This window comes from Pan paniscus, chromosome 18 (genome assembly GCF_029289425.2).
Source record: "Pan paniscus chromosome 18, NHGRI_mPanPan1-v2.0_pri, whole genome shotgun sequence".
NCBI classification, from domain to species: Eukaryota; Metazoa; Chordata; class Mammalia; order Primates; family Hominidae; genus Pan; species Pan paniscus.
In genome coordinates, this window is record NC_073267.2 from 1,460,819 (window position 1) to 1,479,914 (window position 19,096).

Genomic DNA, 19,096 nt, shown 5'->3' on the forward strand with positions numbered 1-19,096 from the left:
AGTCCAGAGAGGCTGAATGAGGCAGGTGTCCCAGGTTCCAGTTGCCACCCAAATCCAGAGTGGCCTCCCTCTGTCTGTCCCGCCTCTGGTCTTGGTTCTCTCGCCTGTGGAATGGACACTACTGAGTTGTAGGGCAGGAAGTCCCTTTTAAGCCAGAGAGCTCGGGCGCCCAGGGAGGGTAGGAGGCCAGGAGAGCCAAGACGGGCAGAGCCAGTCCTGCCCCTCCCTCCTCCCACCCCCCTCCCGCTCCCCCACCTTCTTCCGCTCAGCACACCCCTGCCCCCGCCCTCAGCATCCTGGGCATGCACCTTTTCGGCTGCAAGTTCAGCCTGAAGACAGACACCGGAGACACCGTGCCTGACAGGAAGAACTTCGACTCCCTGCTGTGGGCCATCGTCACCGTGTTCCAGGTAGTGCCCGGGGTCCCCGCAGCAGTAATGGGTGCTGAGTGTGGTCCCCAGAGAGGTGGAGGTGCCGTCCTGCGCATCCATAGCTGCCTCCGCCCCAAGGACTTGCCGGCATTTTGGGGCTGGGGTGACCACCCCAGGCCCCCTGCTGTCCCCCAGATCCTGACCCAGGAGGACTGGAACGTGGTCCTGTACAACGGCATGGCCTCCACCTCCTCCTGGGCCGCCCTCTACTTCGTGGCCCTCATGACCTTCGGCAACTACGTGCTCTTCAACCTGCTGGTGGCCATCCTCGTGGAGGGCTTCCAGGCGGAGGTGAGGGGGCAGGGAGAGGGGCTGCCAGGAGGAGGGTGATGAGAAGACAGAGGGGCTTCAGGTTGAGGGGAGGGGTGTGGGGGGCCTGCCGAGAGGTGAGGGATGGAGAAGGGAAGCTGGCTGCCATGAGGAGAGGGGAGGCCAGGAGCCCAGCGGAGTGGGCAGGGGTCGGTCGGGAGAGGCAGATTCCTCACCTACCTGCCTACCCTGGCAGTGACATCATCCTCTGGACCCTTCTGTCTACACCCCACCTCCCAGGCCAGCCCAGCCTTCCGTCCGGCATGAAGGGTCCCCACTCACAGGGCCCCTCATGCCTGCCTTGTGCTTTGTGGGGTTTAGGGCGATGCCAACAGATCCGACACGGACGAGGACAAGACGTCGGTCCACTTCGAGGAGGACTTGCACAAGCTCAGAGAACTCCAGAGCGCAGGTGCGTGTGGTCGGCGGGTGGGCTGGGTTCTGGCGGGTGGAGTACGCCGGGCTGGCCGGGCAGGGCCCCCACAAGGCAATCCCTAGGTTGGGGGATTCCTGGTCCTGGGAGCCTGGCAGCTCTAGGGGCCCATTCCTCCCTCTGTCCCGCAGAGCTGAAGATGTGTTCCCTGGCCGTGACCCCCAACGGGCACCTGGAGGGACGAGGCAGCCTGTCCCCTCCCCTCATCATGTGCACAGCTGCCACGCCCATGCCTACCCCCAAGAGCTCGCCATTCCTGGATGCAGCCCCCAGCCTCCCAGACTCTCGGCGTGGCAGCAGCAGCTCCGGGGACCCGCCACTGGGAGACCAGAAGCCTCCGGTAGGGACCATCTCCTGCCCCAGCTCTCAGGCCCCTTCAGGTTTTCCCTGCGTGGCTCCTTATGGCCTTCCCTGAAGATGAGTGAGGGTCGCACCCCCCACACCCTTGAAGTCCCAGCCCTGTGCAGAGACTGAGAAAGAGTGTTCTGGTTTCCGGAAATGGAAGCTGTGGCTGCTGTTGTGTGTGGCCGGTGGGAAGGGGCAGACGCGGAAGCTCTGTGCGCCCAACAGTCTAGCAGAGTGCGCAGCGCACAGCACAGAAAGACCGAAGCAAGCAGGGGCAGAAGCGTGCCCGGCAAGCAGACGGCAGGCCAGGCGGGGGTTCCCCTGTCACCAGAAGCAGCCCGATTCCCCTTACGGCCAGGGCATCTCTCTGAGTCCAGGGGGACTGGAGGGGAGCAGTTTTGAAACGAACTCCAGGCAGTACCACCCACAACAGACACGGAGCACGGGAGTGAGCCAGACGCCCTAGCAGGGGAGGAAGCGGGGCAGCTGTGAGGCGGAGCCGCAGGCCCAGTGTGCTCCTGGGGACCCGGGGGTCACCCACACTTTGTCTGGTCCTGGCCCCTGACCCAGCAGAGCCCAGGGCATCACCCCCGCGAGGCGGACACCCTGACCCTCATGAGCTACGCCTGCGACTGGCTCGGTGTCCCCCTAAAATCACAGCCTCCACCGTGCCTCCCTGGCGGGGCTGTGCGTTAAACGATCCACGTGTGGCTTGCACACAGTGGGTGCTCCGTAATGCCAGCGGTCGGTGCTAATAGTGATGCCACCGGGTCACTGACTCCCGCCACCCCCCAGGCCAGCCTCCGAAGTTCTCCCTGTGCCCCCTGGGGCCCCAGTGGCGCCTGGAGCAGCCGGCGCTCCAGCTGGAGCAGCCTGGGCCGTGCCCCCAGCCTCAAGCGCCGCGGCCAGTGTGGGGAACGTGAGTCCCTGCTGTCTGGCGAGGGCAAGGGCAGCACCGACGACGAAGCTGAGGACGGCAGGGCCGCGCCCGGGCCCCGTGCCACCCCACTGCGGCGGGCCGAGTCCCTGGACCCACGGCCCCTGCGGCCGGCCGCCCTCCCGCCTACCAAGTGCCGCGATCGCGACGGGCAGGTGGTGGCCCTGCCCAGCGACTTCTTCCTGCGCATCGACAGCCACCGTGAGGACGCGGCTGAGCTTGACGACGACTCGGAGGACGTGAGTGCGTGGCCCTGGGCCCACCGCCGACTCGCCTTCGTCTGTCTGGGGCAGGTTCCCTCAAGTGGGGTTTGAGATGGGATTCAGGGCGTGTTGTTGACTGAGGGGATTCAGAAGGGGAGAGAAGCAGGCCAGGCCAGGGAGGAATCCAGCAGCGTTCAGGGATGCAGCCACAGATGATCCCAGAGTCCCCCCTCTGCCGTCTAGGGGCTGTGAGCTAAATGCTCCACGTACGGCCTGCATACGGGGGCTGGGCTCTGCGCCGTGGGTCAGCCACTGGCCGAGAGCTGCTGCCGAGGCAGGGCCAGGCATCCGCTAGGCTCTCAGGCTTCCGTGGGTCAAGGACCACTCCCAGAGTCAGGGACCGAAGAGCACCCGCTCACCTGGCCCCGTGGACTCCAGCACGGGTCACTCTGCCGTCACCAGCATAGGGAACGGGGAGGCTCCACGGTATGGGCCCCAGAGGCCAGAAAGCCAGAGCCCAAAGGCCAGCGGGTGAGAAGTGAGGATTGAGAAGGCTGAGAAGGTGCTGGGAGGGGTGGCCGAGCTGAGCACAGAGGGCCCTGATGGGGGGCCGGGCAGGCAGGCGCAGGCTCTGAGAAGCCGCCTCCTCATCCCACAGAGCTGCTGCCTCCGCCTGCATAAAGTGCTGGAGCCCTACAAGCCCCAGTGGTGCCGGAGCCGCGAGGCCTGGGCCCTCTACCTCTTCTCCCCACAGAACCGGTGAGGCGGCCGGGTCAGGAGGCTGCATGGCTAGTTCCACCCCACGGGACCCCCGCCCCCAGGTCCCCCCTGGGTGGGGCTAGCACATGGGGGATATTTCCGAGTGGGCGCCCCTTCTCACACCGCAGGGACCGGGGCTGAAGTGGAGGCCTGGCCAGGGCTGTCCTGCAACCCCCATCCGCTCTGCCATCCATGCCGCCCCGCCCCACCTCTCACCCGCCCCCGCCCACCCAGGTTCCGCGTCTCCTGCCAGAAGGTCATCACACACAAGATGTTTGATCACGTGGTCCTCGTCTTCATCTTTCTCAACTGCGTCACCATCGCCCTGGAGAGGCCTGACATTGACCCCGGCAGCACCGTGAGTCAGCCAACCCCATCGTCCCGGGCCACCACGACCCCCAGGGAGGGGTGGAGTGGACACAGCCCCCCACCGTCCTCTCCCGGCAGGAGCGGGTCTTCCTCAGCGTCTCCAATTACATCTTCACGGCCATCTTCGTGGCGGAGATGATGGTGAAGGTACCGCGGGGCCCGGGGACTGCCCTTGTTCCCAGGTCCCCGTTCTGCCCTCATCCCCACCCCCACCCAGCAGCACGCCAGCTCCCCAGACTCCCCACACCTGAGCCTGAGCTCAGTGCCATTGGCCCTCTGCAGGTGGTGGCCCTGGGGCTGCTGTCCGGCGAGCACGCCTACCTGCAGAGCAGCTGGAACCTGCTGGATGGGCTGCTGGTGCTGGTGTCCCTGGTGGACATTGTCGTGGCCATGGCCTCGGCTGGTGGCGCCAAGATCCTGGGTGTTCTGCGCGTGCTGCGTCTGCTGCGGACCCTGCGGCCTCTGAGGTGGGGGGCTCCCCGTGGGCTCCCGGGGCAACCTGGAAGCACAGTCCCCTGACGCCACTGCCCATTACTCCTCCCACAGTCCTGGGCTGTTCGCAGGCCGCCCACTAGGCCCCACCTTGGGACCTTTGCTGAGCTCTGCCAGCGCCTGGCAGCTGCTGCCATAGATGACCGCAGTGTATCCTTCACTCCCCTCCAGGGTCATCAGCCGGGCCCCGGGCCTCAAGCTGGTGGTGGAGACGCTGATATCGTCGCTCAGGCCCATTGGGAACATCGTCCTCATCTGCTGCGCCTTCTTCATCATTTTTGGCATCTTAGGCGTGCAGGTGTGTGGCCCCCACGTGCCCGGGGGTCTGCCCCGTCGCAGACAGGGTCTACCTTCCCAGCGTGGCTCCCAGCAGCGCCGCTGCGGGACGGGGAGGGACAGCTCGGGCCTCACTCGTGCCCCAGGAAGTCCGGTGTGGGGTGGGGCACAGGCCAGGCCCTCCGCGGTGACCGTTGCACCCCGTCAGCTCTTCAAAGGGAAGTTCTACTACTGCGAGGGCCCCGACACCAGGAACATCTCCACCAAGGCACAGTGCCGGGCCGCCCACTACCGCTGGGTGCGACGCAAGTACAACTTCGACAACCTGGGCCAGGTGAGCTGGGCGGCCGGGTGGGAGTCGGGGGTCTCCAGGACACCCTGGAGCGAGAGGGCCGGCGACCCCAGCTCTAATCCTCGCCAGTGACCCTGGCTCTGGCCCTCAGGCCCTGATGTCGCTGTTTGTGCTGTCATCCAAGGATGGATGGGTGAACATCATGTACGACGGGCTGGACGCTGTGGGTGTCGACCAGCAGGTGCGCACAGGCGGGTCGAGCTGGGTCACCTCAGGGTCTCCCGTGAGCGGCTGCCTTGGCCTCTGGGGACTCGGGGGGCCATCCTGGGTAGGGCCCCTGGCGGGGCAGGCGGGCGGGGACCCACCGCCTCTGTGCCACAGCCTGTGCAGAACCACAACCCCTGGATGCTGCTGTACTTCATCTCCTTCCTGCTCATCGTCAGCTTCTTCGTGCTCAACATGTTCGTGGGCGTCGTGGTCGAGAACTTCCACAAGTGCCGGCAGCACCAGGAGGCGGAGGAGGCGCGGCGGCGTGAGGAGAAGCGGCTGCGGCGCCTAGAGAGGAGGCGCAGGAGTAAGGCGCTCCCGGTGGCGGTGGCGGGTCGGTACCTGTGTGCCCACCGGGCCCTCCAGCCCCTCCACTCCCGCCCCGGCCTCCCCGAATGGCTCTGCACGCCACCCGCCTTGCCTGGGCCTGCATGGGGGCCGGGCCTTGGAGGGGCTGGCCTGAGAGGGCCATCGGGGAGCCCGCCATGGCAGGAGAGGAGGAGACACCCCCAACCCCATCCCCAACGCCCAAGGGGCAGGTTCCCCACCGAGTCCTCGCTCCACGAGGAGCCAGCACAGCCCCCGAGACACGGGGGCTGAGGGAGAGCAGGGAGGGCTCCAGGCCCGAGTGCGCCACGCCCTCGGCCCTCAGACCATCTCCTTGTCTTTCCAGGCACTTTCCCCAGCCCAGGTACCAGCCCTGTCCCGCATGCCTCAGTCCCCGCTTCTGCGGCCGCTGCTCGGGGAAGGGCGGGCATCCCAGGCCTGCTGGGGTCCTCCGCAGGGTGGGCACAGGCAGCCGGAGGTGCTGGGCGTGTGGCGTGAGGAGGGGCTGCGCTCGCCCGCCAGTGTCCGGGCTGCTGTGTGCGTGCACGCATGCGGCTCTGCCCGGCTCACAGTCTGCCTGCATCTCCGCCGTGCGCCGGGACACCCAGAGCAACGAGGGGCCGCCCACACCCCTGCAGGCTTGTGGCTGTCCTGTGTCCTTGCTGGTCCAGCCTGACTGGCCGCGGGCCCCCTCCGGCTGCCCGGGCTGCGCTGAGTGCTTCAGTGACTGCATGCCGGCCGCAGAGCCTGAGGGTCGGGTGGGGGGTGGATCCTGCTCTTCCAGGCCCTGGGCCAGCAGTCCCCACCCGTGTGTGGTTCTGTGGCCGAGGCAGGTCCTGGGGTGTGGTGTCAGCTCACGCCTTCACCCGCGGGAGCTCCTCCTCATACGTGGAGGGGCCCTGGAGGCTGAGCATTCAGTGCACACCTGCCTGGGGGACACACGCAGATGGCGGGCGCCGACTTCAGATGGTCTGGAGTCCGGCAGACCCTAGACCACAGCCCATGGCCCCTTGGAGGATGGGGAGGGGAGGTACTTGGGCTGGTGGCCAGAGGAGGGCAGGTTACCCTCTCGTCTCTGCTCCAGTGAGGCCTTGTGGGCCCAGACCCAGAGATGGAGTGGGGCTGCCCTGCCCAGCCCTTCATCAGTGTCTCAGCCTGAGGCCAGGCAAGGAGTAGACCACAGAGGCCCAGCCACGTGCTGTGCCAACTTGGGAGCTCCAGGGGGGCGGGCCCTGCCAGGCACCCAGTTGGGATGTGGGGGAGCCATCTCAGCTTCATACCCACTCCTGGGGTCTGCCTGGGACGCGACCGCATTGCTGAGGAGGAGGTTAAGTCAGTGGCCTGCCCCGAAGGCCTGCTCCAGCCCAGGCCTCCTGGCCTAGCCAGCTCCCCAGGGAGCTGCATCTCACCTAGAACAGGGTCCTTTTCCTGAGAGAGTCCCCCTTCTCCAGTCTTATGTGAGCCCTGCCATGAGGCAGGGCCAGCCCCATCTTCACATGAGCCGTGGGCCCCCAACTTCTACCCTACACTTGGCCACCTAGGAGGAGAATGGGGTCTGCGGGAGCCAGGAGCGCCGGGCGGCCCTCCTGCCCGGCGCTCATGGCCGCCCTCCCCGCAGAGGCCCAGCGCCGGCCCTACTATGCCGACTACTCGCCCACGCGCCGCTCCATTCACGCGCTGTGCACTAGCCACTATCTCGATCTCTTCATCACCTTCATCATCTGCGTCAACGTCATCACCATGTCCATGGAGCACTATAACCAACCCAAGGTGGGTGCGAGGGGGCCGCAAGGGGCCCAGGGGCTGGGGCACCCCCAGTGGGGCAGCCAACACAGTGGGCACAACCCTGGACCGGCGCTCCGCTGAGCCCTCGCTGGGGTTTGCGTGGGGATGTGGGGTTTTGTGTGAACACAGGTCTTTTAACGTTGATTGAAAATCCCCTCCCCCCGTCCTTGGGGCCCCTCCCCAGCCTGGCCGTGAGTGTCCCACCCAAGGAGGGGCTGGCGGGAGGTGACTGTCCCACCCGTGAGGAGGGGCTGGCGGGAGGTGACTGTCCCACCCAAGGAGGGGCTGGCGGGAGGTGAGTGTCCCACCCAAGGAGGGGCTGGCGGGAGGTGACTGTCCCACCCGTGAGGAGGGGCTGGCGGGACGTGAGCATCCGACCCATGGGGAGGGGCTGGCGGGAGGTGACTGTCCCACCCAAGGAGGGGCTGGCGGGAGGTGAGTGTCCCACCCAAGGAGGGGCTGGCGGGAGGTGACTGTCCCACCCGTGAGGAGGGGCTGGCGGGAGGTGAGCGTCCCACCCGTGAGGAGGGGCTGGCGGGAGGTGAGTGTCCCACCCGTGAGGAGGGGCTGGCGGGAGGTGAGTGTCCCACCCAAGGAGGGGCTGGCGGGAGGTGACTGTCCCACCCGTGAGGAGGGGCTGGCGGGAGGTGAGCATCCGACCCATGGGGAGGGGCTGGCGGGAGGTGACTGTCCCACCCGTGAGGAGGGGCTGGCGGGAGGTGAGTGTCCCACCCGTGAGGAGGGGCTGGCGGGAGGTGAGTGTCCCACCCGTGAGGAGGGGCTGGCGGGAGGTGAGTGTCCCACCCAAGGAGGGGCTGGCGGGAGGTGACTGTCCCACCCGTGAGGAGGGGCTGGCGGGAGGTGAGCATCCGACCCATGGGGAGGGGCTGGCGGGAGGTGAGTGTCCCACTGGTGAGGAGGGGCTGGCGGGAGGTGAGTGTCCCACCCGTGAGGAGGGGCTGGCGGGAGGTGAGCGTCCCACCCGTGAGGAGGGGCTGGCGGGAGGTGAGCGTCCCACCCGTGAGGAGGGGCTGGCGGGAGGTGACTGTCCCACCCGTGAGGAGGGGCTGGCGGGAGGTGAGCATCCGACCCATGGGGAGGGGCTGGCGGGAGGTGACTGTCCCACCCGTGAGGAGGGGCTGGCGGAAGGTGACTGTCCCACCCGTGAGGAGGGGCTGGCGGAAGGTGACTGTCCCACCCGTGAGGAGGGGCTGGCGGGAGGTGAGTGTCCCACCCGTGAGGAGGGGCTGGCGGGAGGTGAGTGTCCCACCCAAGGAGGGGCTGGCGGGAGGTGACTGTCCCACCCGTGAGGAGGGGCTGGCGGGAGGTGACTGTCCCACCCGTGAGGAGGGGCTGGCGGGAGGTGACTGTCCCACCTGTGAGGAGGGGCTGGCGGGAGGTGAGTGTCCCACCCAAGGAGGGGCTGGCGGGAGGTGACTGTCCCACCCGTGAGGAGGGGCTGGCGGGAGGTGACTGTCCCACCCGTGAGGAGGGGCTGGCGGGAGGTGAGTGTCCCACCCGTGAGGAGGGGCTGGCGGGAGGTGAGTGTCCCACCTGTGAGGAGGGGCTGGCGGGAGGTGAGTGTCCCACCCAAGGAGGGGCTGGCGGGAGGTGACTGTCCCACCCGTGAGGAGGGGCTGGCGGGAGGTGACTGTCCCACCTGTGAGGAGGGGCTGGCGGGAGGTGAGTGTCCCACCCAAGGAGGGGCTGGTGGGAGGTGAGTGTCCCACCTGTGAGGAGGGGCTGGCGGGAGGTGAGTGTCCCACCCAAGGAGGGGCTGGCGGGAGGTGACTGTCCCACCCAAGGAGGGGCTGGCGGGAGGTGACTGTCCCACCCGTGAGGAGGGGCTGGCGGGAGGTGACTGTCCCACCCGTGAGGAGGGGCTGGCGGGACGTGAGCATCCGACCCATGGGGAGGGCGGGAGACTGTCAGGCCTGAGGTGGAGTTTTCCTTTATTCGGGTCCCCCTGCATCCTCTCCTTTCCTCAGTGGAAGGACTTCGTCTTCCCAGCCTTCTAGAAGAAGGAGGTAGCCTCTGGGTAGCAGTAAGCTTTTGAAGCTGAACAGACTCAGCTCTATGGAAAGCGTTTTGTGTGGAGCCGAGGATGGCCGTGGCCAGAGGCCAGGAGCCTGGGCTGGGAGGGGCAGGATCTTCCCTCTCCGGAGGTTCGTCCTCAGAGGGTGAGGGGCTCCCAGGTCTATCTGGGCAGTACCTCCCAGCCCAGCCCAGGCTGCATACCGTCGGTGCTCAGAGTTGGGCCCTGTGAGCCCATGTCCCCATGTCCCCATGTCCCCGAGGTGCTCACGTCAGTAGAAGACAGGGTGGGAGGTCAGGACACTGCCATCGGGGCGCACAGATGGCTGCAGGGTGTGAAATGGGCTGGGGGCTCTGGGTGGCTTCCCGGAGACAGTGGCATTCAGCTGGTCTTGTGGATGCTGGGAGGGTACCTTTTACTTATTCACCTGATCAGACACTTACGGAGCACTTCCTGTATGTTGGGCTGGAGGAGGGCCGAAGAGGCTCCCGGTGCCCAGGGAGGAGCTACTGAGCTGACCTGGGAGCCTCCAGGGCCGGCCAGCGGGGGCACTCGGGCGTGCAGAGTGGGAACCAGGGGGAAGAGGGGTGGCCCCAGCCCCACCTCAGCCAGCCCGACCCTCCACCCCCAGTCGCTGGACGAGGCCCTCAAGTACTGCAACTACGTGTTCACCATCGTGTTTGTCTTCGAGGCTGCACTGAAGCTGGTAGCATTTGGGTTCCGTCGGTTCTTCAAGGACAGGTGTGTGTGGTGGGGCCGTCTTGGGTTTTGGGGGCCCCTCAGGGCTCTAGGGGCTGGGGGCAGGTGAGGCTGCAGGCTTTTCCACGGGGGTCTGCAGAAGCAATGCCGCTGAGCCGAGGCGGGGACCCCAGACGCGTGCGCTGAGCCTCCGGCCACACAGGTGGAACCAGCTGGACCTGGCCATCGTGCTGCTGTCACTCATGGGCATCACGCTGGAGGAGATAGAGATGAGCGCCGCGCTGCCCATCAACCCCACCATCATCCGCATCATGCGCGTGCTCCGCATAGCCCGTGGTAGGTGCCCGCGTGCCCGCCAGGTTCCCTCTGCGGGTGGAGGTTGGGGGGCTCAGCCTTGGGCGGGAGTGAGGGGCGGGGCGGCCAGGGTCCCCGAGCAGCAGGGAGGGTCCGCCCAGCCCCGCTGACGCTCAGCTCCCGGCCCTAGTGCTGAAGCTGCTGAAGATGGCCACAGGCATGCGCGCCCTGCTGGACACTGTGGTGCAAGCTCTCCCCCAGGTAGGTGGAGCCTGCGCCATCCTCAGCGCAGGCCCCCGGGAGACGGGGTTGCAGGGAGCGCCTCGCCGTCCTCCTCTCCCCCTCACTCGTCTCTCTGGTCCCTCGGTTGTGTGGTGGCTGAAGCTGTGCCCCTGCTGTGTGCAGTGCATGGCTTGGCTGGGCTGGCAGAGGTGGATCCAGCCGCTGCCCTCTGGCCTCAATCCTCTGGGCAAGACTCATAACCGGGGCCACCTCCCCGGTGCACTTCCAGAGGCAGGGGTGGTGGAGAGCCAGAGGGATGCAGGCAGAGGGCAGCAGGTGGCCAAGGTGGGTGTGTGTGGGCACAGGAATACACCCAGGATGCAGGCGTCGGCTGCGGGCCCAGGGCCCCCTCGGAGCCCACACGGGCCCAGCCTCCCTGCTTCCTGTGCCCCTTGCCCCTGCCCAGATCCTTTCTGTCCTCCAAAGCCAGGAGACCCAACGCGTTGTCCCGTCCGTAGCCTCCAGTCCACCTATCCAACCCCCGTGTGTCCATCCATCCACCAGCCCAGCCATGTTCCCAGCCACCCCCCACCCCCACGGCTGCCTATGCACCCGGCACCTCCTCCTGTTCCCACCCATTTCCTGTCCCTGCGCCATCTGTCACTTGCCCCCTGCTTGTCCTCTGCGTCCCACCTCAGCTGTCCCCACTCACCCTGTCCTCAGCGGCGTGCCTAGCTTCGTCCAAGTAACACTCCTGAGGGCCAGGTACCACTCCACCAGGTGCTCAGCTGTGCAGAGAAGGGGCGTGGCGTAGGGCAGGCCTGGCCAGCCTTGGAGGGTGCGCCGCCCAGCGGGGCAGTGTGTGCAAATGCTGGGGCTGGTGGGGTGGCTCACAAGAGAGCCGTGGCAGGGGAGGGGTGAGGCCCAGGCCCACCTGCCGGGACCCCTCAGTCAGCTGCGTGCTGGCCTGGGCCCCGCCATGGGATCTCTGAGGTAGCCGCTGAACAGGGTGGGCCAGAGCCTCCAGGAAGAGCATGCTAGGCCTTGGGGAACCTGCTGGGCAGAGTGTGGAGTGGCTCTGGGCCAGAGGCTGATGCTCAGGGGCAGGGCAGAGGAAGAGAGAAGCCAGTGGGGGCCAGCACAGAGGGGTGGGCTCTGTCTACCTGGTGAGGTCATGGTGCCCCGAGAGGGGCATGGGGCTGAGGAACAGGGGTCCCCGCCCAGCTCTGGGAACTTGCTTCCGCTTGGCTCGGGCCGGGAGCACCTGGGAGAGGGTGGGCAGGTGGGGTCTGGTGGCCGAGGCGCCGAGTGCCCTGCAGGGTGGGCTGAGGCCTCCCCGCCCGCCCGTCTGACCCAGCTCTGCTTCTCTCTTGTGTAGGTGGGGAACCTGGGCCTTCTTTTCATGCTCCTGTTTTTTATCTATGCTGCGCTGGGAGTGGAGCTGTTCGGGAGGCTGGGTGAGTGGCCCCTGCGCCCTCCTCCTGGCACACACGGGGTCCTGACAGGCGCCCCTGTGCCCATCCACTCACACGCAGGCACATGCTTGCAAATAGCGTGGGGCCTGATCAGGGCCACACGCCTCCTGGGCGTCCTCACCCGGCCCTGCTTCCGGAGCCTTTTCTGCATGAGGCCGAGTCTCGTGTCGACGCAGAGGCATGTGCCCAGGCTTGTGACACGTGTGCGGACGTGCACACAGCAACACAGACACAGGGATGCCTGCCACACGTGAGGGGAAGCAAGAACACCTAGAGACGTGCACACACAAACATCTGGAAACACACGCCATGCCCAACGTCACATGGTCCCAGGAGACACGTTGGCTGTGTCCCCTTACCTGGTGGCCGTAGCCTCCTAAGGCCCCTACCCAGGCCTCAGCCTCGGCCCAGGCTGGGCGGGGCAGGTGGGGACCCTCCTTAGACGGCCCAGCCCTGCCCCTGCCGGGTTCCACTTCAGGCAGCCCAGTCCCTGCAGGGCCCTCCCCCGGGCCCTGTCCTGACGGTGGGTGTGACGTTGCCACAGTCCAGTGTCTGTCCACCAGTTAAGCTTGATTTTAGTCAGCCGGCGCCTACTCATCCCCTGCCACGCGCAGTCACAGACACAGACAATAATGATTCTTCCATGGCAGCCGCCAGGCCTGATGAGCCCCAGCCAAGGTGTGGCAGCAGGGGCCTCAGCCCAGGGGCTCCGACCTCACACCCAGGGTCAGCCTCTGCCAGGCAGGTCGAACCGCCAGGGCCTCGTCATCCACATCCTCCGGGCTGACCCTGCCTCTGGGCTCCCCAAGGGGCATGTGGAGGCTGGGTGCATGTCCGGCCTCCACCCGGAGCGGGCGCGGCTGACCGGGCGGGGTCTCCCTCCCCGCAGAGTGCAGTGAAGACAACCCCTGCGAGGGCCTGAGCAGGCACGCCACCTTCAGCAACTTCGGCATGGCCTTCCTCACGCTGTTCCGCGTGTCCACGGGGGACAACTGGAACGGGATCATGAAGGTACCCGCCGCGGCCGTGCCTCTGGCACCTGGCAGCCCCAGTGGTTTTTCAGGCTCTCCCAGGACCGGGTCGGATCCGTCCTTGGCAGGGCAGGGGGAAGGGGACGGCACTGCCAGGGCGGTGCCCGCGGGTGGGTGTGGACCCCGGCCCACAGCTGCCCCCCACCGCAGGACACGCTGCGCGAGTGCTCCCGTGAGGACAAGCACTGCCTGAGCTACCTGCCAGCCCTGTCGCCCGTCTACTTCGTGACCTTCGTGCTGGTGGCCCAGTTCGTGCTGGTGAACGTTGTGGTAGCCGTGCTCATGAAGCACCTGGAGGAGAGCAACAAGGAGGCACGGGAGGATGCGGAGCTGGACGCCGAGATCGAGCTGGAGATGGCGCAGGGCCCCGGGAGTGCACGCCGGGTGGACGCGGACAGGCCTCCCTTGCCCCAGGAGAGTCCGGGCGCCAGGGACGCCCCAAACCTCCTGGTTGCACGCAAGGTGTCCGTGTCCAGGATGCTCTCGCTGCCCAACGACAGCTACATGTTCAGGCCCGTGGTGCCTGCCTCGGCGCCTCACCCCCGCCCGCTGCAGGAGGTGGAGATGGAGACCTATGGGGCCGGCACCCCCTTGGGTATGGTAGCCAGCAGGAAGATATGGGCTGGGTGGGAAGCAGGACAGGGAGGAAGATGGGGGCAGGTGGGAGGGAGGATGGGTCAGGCCAGAGCAGGGCAAGAGGGAGGATGGGCGGGAAGGAGGATGGGGGCAGGCAGGAGGGAGGATGGAGGCCAGATTGAGGAGGCTGGGTCTGGGCAGGTGAGAGAGAGGATGGGTCGGGCTGGGGCTGGCCAGGAAGGAGGATGGTGGCAGGTTGGGGGAGGACGGGGGTGGGTGGCAGCTGGGCAGGAAGGCAGGGGCAGAGCTGCCAGCTTAGATTCTTCCCTGCCCCAGGCTCCGTTGCCTCTGTGCACTCTCCGCCCGCAGAGTCCTGTGCCTCCCTCCAGATCCCATTGGCTGTGTCATCCCCAGCCAGGAGCGGCGAGCCCCTCCACGCCCTGTCCCCTCGGGGCACAGCCCGCTCCCCCAGTCTCAGCCGGCTGCTCTGCAGACAGGTAGGAGAAGCCGTTGCCTGCAGCAGAGGCTGGCGGGGATGGGGGGCTTGCAGGGATGCCTCGTCTCATCTGAAGGACCAGCAGACGAGGACAAGGCAGGAGGAGGGTGGCACTGGGTCCTTGGGGCTCTGAAGGTTTCTGCCTGCTGCTTGGTGGATCTCGGAGCATTGGGCCCAGGTGCGTCTTCAGGCCTGTGAGCCTGTGGCTACAGAGCTCTTGGCTACAGGGACCTGAGTCTTCTCCTTGGACCCAGAGCTTCAGGCCCCACTGTGGGCAGACAGCGGTTTCTCAGCCGCCATGGCGGGCAGACAGCAGTTTCTCAGGCCCCGTGGTGGGCAGACAGCAGTTTTCCAGGGCCCACGGCGGGCAGATGGCAGTTTCTCAGGCCCCATGTGGGCATGGGTCCCATGGTGGGCAGACAGCGGCTTTTTCAGTCCTGGCTTGTGTTCAGATGTCCCAGCCTTGCCCACCTGCAGCCTCAGCTCCTCTTCCTGCCCTTTCCTACCTCTTGCTGCCCAGTACAAGACGCCTGTACCGCACAGGAGCAGTTAGGAGAGTCCCATCCTGGGGGTGCCCAGCTGGGCTGCTGATGTCCAGGGGTGGGGAGGTGGCCTCAGCCTCAGCTCTGTGCCCCTGGGGGCCATGGCATCTCTGCCCACAGAGCAGCGGGTACAGGCTTTCCCCGGGAGCCTCACAGGTCAGGAGTGAGACTAGGACGTCCACACCAGTGGTTTCCAGCCCCATCTCGAGGGTCAGGAGCCACCCAGGGGACCTGCCCAGTTTGGCCTCTCCAGTACCTGGATGGTGAGGGGTCTCCGAGCCCTGGCCACTGATAGGGCTCTCTTAGGGCCCCGCCCCTCACTTTGACTCTACGCCCCCACAGGAGGCTGTGCACACCGATTCCTTGGAAGGGAAGATTGACAGCCCTAGGGACACCCTGGATCCTGCAGAGCCTGGCGAGAAAACCCCGGTGAGGCCGGTGACCCAGGGGGGCTCCCTGCAGTCCCCACCACGCTCCCCACGGCCCGCCAGCATCCGCACTCGTAAGCATACCTTTGGACAGCGCTGCGTCTCCAGCCGGCCGGCGGCCCCAGGCGGAGAGGAGGCTGAGGCCTCGGACCCAGCCGACGAGGAGGTCAGCCACATCACCAGCTCCGCCTGCCCCTGGCAGCCCACAGCCGTGCCCCATGGCCCCGAAGCCTCTCCGGTGGCCGGCGGCGAGCGGGACCCGCGCAGGCTCTACAGCGTGGACGCTCAGGGCTTCCTGGACAAGCCGGGCCGGGCAGACGAGCAGTGGCGGCCCTCGGCGGAGCCGGGCAGCGGGGAGCCCGGGGAGGCGAAGGCCTGGGGCCCTGAGGCCGAGCCCGCTCTGGGTGCACGCAGAAAGAAGAAGATGAGCCCCCCCTGCATCTCGGTGGAACCCCCTGCGGAGGACGAGGGCTCCGCGCGGCCCCCCGCGGCAGAGGGCGGCAGCACCACACTGAGACGTAGGACCCCGTCCTGTGAGGCCACCCCTCACAGGGACTCCCTGGAGCCCACAGAGGGCTCAGGCGCCGGGGGGGACCCTGCAGCCAAGGGGGAGCGCTGGGGCCAGGCCTCCTGCCGGGCCGAGCACCTGACCGTCCCCAGCTTTGCCTTTGAGCCGCTGGACCTCGGGGTCCCCAGTGGAGACCCTTTCTTGGACGGTAGCCACAGTGTGACCCCAGAATCCAGAGCTTCCTCTTCAGGGGCCATAGTGCCCCTGGAACCCCCAGAATCAGAGCCTCCCATGCCCGTTGGTGACCCCCCAGAGAAGAGGCGGGGGCTGTACCTCACAGTCCCCCAGTGTCCTCTGGAGAAACCAGGGTCCCCCTCAACCACCCCTGCCCCAGGGGGTGGTGCAGATGACCCGGTGTAGCTCCGGGCTTGGTGCCGCCCACGGCTTTGGCCCTGGGGTCTGGGGGCCCCGCTGGGGTGGAGGCCCAGGCAGAACCCTGCATGGACCCTGACTTGGGTCCTGTCGTGAGCAGAGAGGCCCGGGGAGGATGACGGCCCAGGCCCTGGTTCTCTGCCCGGCGAAGCGGGAGTAGCTGCCGGGCCCCGGGAGCCTCCATCAGTTCTGGTTCGGGCTTCTCCGAGTTTTGCTACCAGCCGAGGCTGTGCGGGCGACTGGGTCAGCCTCCCGTCAGGAGAGAAGCCGCGTCTGTGGGACGAAGACCGGGCACCCGCCAGAGAGGGGAAGGTACCAGGTTGCGTCCTTTCAGGCCCCGCGTTGTTACAGGACACTCGCTGGGGGCCCTGTGCCCTTGCCGGCGGCAGGGTGCAGCCACCGCGGCCCAATGTCACCTTCACTCACAGTCTGAGTTCTTGTCCGCCTGTCACGCCCTCACCACCCTCCCCTTCCAGCCACCACCCTTTCCGTTCCGCTCGGGCCTTCCCAGCAGCATCCTGTGACTCTGGGAGATGGTGACACCTCACTAAGGGGCCGACCCCATGGAGTAACGCGCCCGGCCTCGATGCGAATCAGGCCTCCCTACATCTGGGGGCGTTGGCCGCGAGATTCCCATTGACACCTTTGTTTCGTGTGCTTTTAAATTCAGGTTAAATGTTGCAATAATCTGATGCAGAAGACTCAGCTTTTCAAGGGAGAGGGAGGGGGCGGAGCGGAATAAATAGTAACTTATTTAAGAAACGCACTTGGATTCCTGCCATCAGTCAGGGGCGGGGAAGGGAGTACCATCCCCAGATGGGTGCAGCAGGCACTTGGCCAGCAGGACACAGGAGACTAGCAGAAGGAAGAGGCCGGGGAGGAAGAAGCCAGCCAGGAGGGGGAGCCTGGGGTACCCAGACTCTGAGCCCCCTGATGCTGTGATGTGGTGACGGATCCAGTTCACGTAGGCAGGGACACGAGTGTAGACTCCCGGCCTGTTGGGGCGGCCGCAGCCCTCACCCCAGCTCACAATGCCAGCCTGCACCCAGGCACCGTTCACCTGGCAGACCAGAGGCCCCCCGGAGTCGTCCTGAGGACAGAGAAGGCGAGCATTGGGAGCCGAGAAGATGGGGAGCCCCTCCCTGGGCTTCAGCCGCCCCCGTCCTCTGTCACGGCCTGGCAGGCTCACCTGGCAGGCATCCCCGGGGCCCCGGGCACACAGCATGTCGGGCTGAAGGATGCTGCCCCCGGGGCCAGGATAGTCCCGGCGGCAGGTCTCTGTGTCCACCACGGAGACCTCCACCTCCCGCAGGCTGTACGGGGGTGGCAGAGGCTCTGGGGTGGGGGGGAGCAGGCTTCAGGGAAGGTTGGGGCACCAGGCCCTGCACTGGGGGGATGGGAGACCTTGCCAGACACAAGTCCCATGCCACCGCGACCCTCGTCACGGCACGTGGGTTGTGAGCTGACGTTTGGCTGCTGCTTTGGATCCACACGACAGGCTTTGAAAAGGGACAGCCGATAGGGGCGGCCTTGGCTGGGTGTGGAAGCCACCAGGAGCAGGTGGTAGCATCAGCGTCCCTCAAGCCAGCTCTCTTCCTGCCGCCCTTGCCTTCCTCTATCCCAGCATCCCCACGGGGGCTCCTCACCTCCCTCCCGCGTATAGCCCCAGCCGGTCACCCAGCACCGGATCCCAGGGCAGAAGTCATCCGAGGCCTCCGGGAGGCAGACGGGCAGGATCCGGCTGGAGAGGGTCACGGGGACACTGAGCTCCACCAGGGCGATGTCCCCGCTGGTCCCCGGCGGTCCTGAGGGCCTGGAGTGCAGGATGATCTGCCTCACGGTGGAGAAGTGGGGAGACAGAGTGATCTCCAGTTCCCCCAGGTGCACCTGGTAGTCGGATGAGTTCAGGGACCTGGGAGGGAAGGTGGGTGGGTGAGAGGGGCCGGCTGCGGAGGCTGGAGGTCAGCGTCGGCCCTGCCCAGACCCCACCCTGGCAGGCATCCGAAGCCCAGCTCTTCCCTCCTGGGCTTGGGACGCAGAAAGCCTGGGCAGTGGCTTCACCCTGCAGGGCCCAAGGACCACGGCAGCACCTTGGGGTTCCTGCCAGCCCCTGGAAAAGCCAGCAGCATGCCCGACACCAGCAGGGGCTGGTCAGGAGGCGGATTGCAAGCTCAGCTCCACGTGAAGAGACCACGGGGAGGGAAGGAGGGAGGGAGCTGTCCATCCCTAGAGGTGAGCAAAGAGCGGCAGAACCTCACAGAAGGTGGGCAACCATCTCCTCCCTTTCCATTGGAAGGAAGCAGCCTCAGAGTTCCCAAGCCTCGGAGTGAGTCAAGACCAAGTGGAGGCCTCTGCGCTGGCGCATGCCCCACTGGGGCCTGGACGTTGAGACTGCCCCTGCCCACCCGGACACTCACCCGGAGAAGCAGTGGGCAGCTGTGAGCACCCACTGGGGGCTGAGCAGGGACCCGCCGCACACGTGCACTCTCCGCAGGCGGAGGCTGGCCTGCCATGGCCATGCGCCGGCCGGGGCAGCGTGACCCCCCACGATCCGGCCTCCTGCATCCGAAACCTGCGGCTGGCCACACCCTAAGTCGAAGGAGGAAGGGGTGCCTGGTGGGGATCCCAAGAAGCCCACTGCGCTTCCTCCAGGAAGCCTTCCCTGACCACACCTCCCTGCCTTCTTGTGGACTTTGCTCTTCAGCTCCCTCGTCTGCCAGACTCTCCCCAGAAGCATCGTGGGTGCAGCAGAAATGACGTCTCAGGAGCAGTGAGCGCACCTGGGGTGAAGGTCGCCGTTTCTAAGCGCCATGCTCCACAAACTAACCAGGGCTCCCGGAGGCGGTGGAAAGGCTGCAGAGGGCCCCTAGGCGGCTAGAAAGGGGCTCAGAGAACGGTGGAGCCCCCAAGAAGGCCCGGGGTGCTGGGGGTGACTGCCTAGTGGGCCCCGGTTTTCCTTCAGGGGTGGTGGAGATATTTGAAGCTGGATAGAATTGTGGAGGGGTCACACAGCACTGTCCAAGGTGCTCAGGGCCTCTGAATTGGACGCTTGATAATGTAACTTTATCTTCTGTAAACTTCACCTCAGTAAGTTAAAAAGAAATTAAGAGGAAGTCAGCTGGAGACCCACTGG

General features: G+C 66.5%; 2 protein-coding genes across 10 annotated transcripts in view; one reads left to right on the forward strand and one right to left on the reverse strand.

Moving 5' to 3' along the window:
• Positions 1 to 16,729, forward strand: part of CACNA1H (calcium voltage-gated channel subunit alpha1 H) — a 71,543-nt gene extending 54,814 nt beyond the window's left edge. For 3 of the 9 annotated variants that reach the window (XM_055099139.2, XM_055099143.2, XM_008960949.5), the window contains 22 exons: positions 293 to 410; positions 567 to 722; positions 1,062 to 1,152; positions 1,305 to 1,513; positions 2,314 to 2,694; positions 3,317 to 3,417; positions 3,652 to 3,775; positions 3,865 to 3,933; positions 4,069 to 4,253; positions 4,450 to 4,576; positions 4,763 to 4,888; positions 4,998 to 5,087; positions 5,228 to 5,447; positions 7,059 to 7,210; positions 9,892 to 10,001; positions 10,162 to 10,295; positions 10,444 to 10,514; positions 11,854 to 11,932; positions 12,840 to 12,961; positions 13,132 to 13,576; positions 13,894 to 14,054; positions 14,938 to 16,729. In XM_055099139.2, the coding sequence (XP_054955114.2) occupies positions 293 to 410; positions 567 to 722; positions 1,062 to 1,152; positions 1,305 to 1,513; positions 2,314 to 2,694; positions 3,317 to 3,417; positions 3,652 to 3,775; positions 3,865 to 3,933; positions 4,069 to 4,253; positions 4,450 to 4,576; positions 4,763 to 4,888; positions 4,998 to 5,087; positions 5,228 to 5,447; positions 7,059 to 7,210; positions 9,892 to 10,001; positions 10,162 to 10,295; positions 10,444 to 10,514; positions 11,854 to 11,932; positions 12,840 to 12,961; positions 13,132 to 13,576; positions 13,894 to 14,054; positions 14,938 to 15,951 (4,285 nt within the window). In that variant the 3' untranslated portion in view covers positions 15,952 to 16,729. Of the gene's footprint in view, positions 1 to 292; positions 411 to 566; positions 723 to 1,061; positions 1,153 to 1,304; positions 1,514 to 2,313; positions 2,695 to 3,316; positions 3,418 to 3,651; positions 3,776 to 3,864; positions 3,934 to 4,068; positions 4,254 to 4,449; positions 4,577 to 4,762; positions 4,889 to 4,997; positions 5,088 to 5,227; positions 5,448 to 5,786; positions 5,805 to 7,058; positions 7,211 to 9,891; positions 10,002 to 10,161; positions 10,296 to 10,443; positions 10,519 to 11,853; positions 11,933 to 12,839; positions 12,962 to 13,131; positions 13,577 to 13,893; positions 14,055 to 14,937 lie in introns of all 9 variants that reach the window. The other 6 variants (XM_055099140.2, XM_055099145.2, XM_055099146.2 and 3 more) reach the window with 6 other exon arrangements.
• A 15-nt stretch (positions 16,730 to 16,744) lies between these two features.
• On the reverse strand, positions 16,745 to 18,844 carry TPSG1 (tryptase gamma 1). The gene is made up of 3 exons (XM_008960943.5): positions 18,381 to 18,844; positions 17,610 to 17,875; positions 16,745 to 17,298 (listed from the first exon to the last, which is right to left on the reverse strand). Exons 1-3 carry the CDS (start codon positions 18,698 to 18,700, stop codon positions 16,745 to 16,747), a joined length of 1,140 nt encoding a protein of 379 aa, XP_008959191.4. The 5' UTR covers positions 18,701 to 18,844.
• Positions 18,845 to 19,096: the final 252 nt, after the last annotated feature.

Coding starts and splice junctions, on each gene's coding strand:
- TPSG1 (XM_008960943.5), bottom strand. CDS start 18,700: ATGCTTCTGGGGAGAGTCTGGCAGACGAGGGAGCTGAAGAGCAAAGTC. Junction 17,876..18,380: donor GCTGCCCACTGCTTCTCCGG/GTGAGTGTCCGG, acceptor CTTCCCTCCCAG/GTCCCTGAACTCATCCGACT. Junction 17,299..17,609: donor GGGCTATACGCGGGAGGGAG/GTGAGGAGCCCC, acceptor CCCCCACCCCAG/AGCCTCTGCCACCCCCGTAC.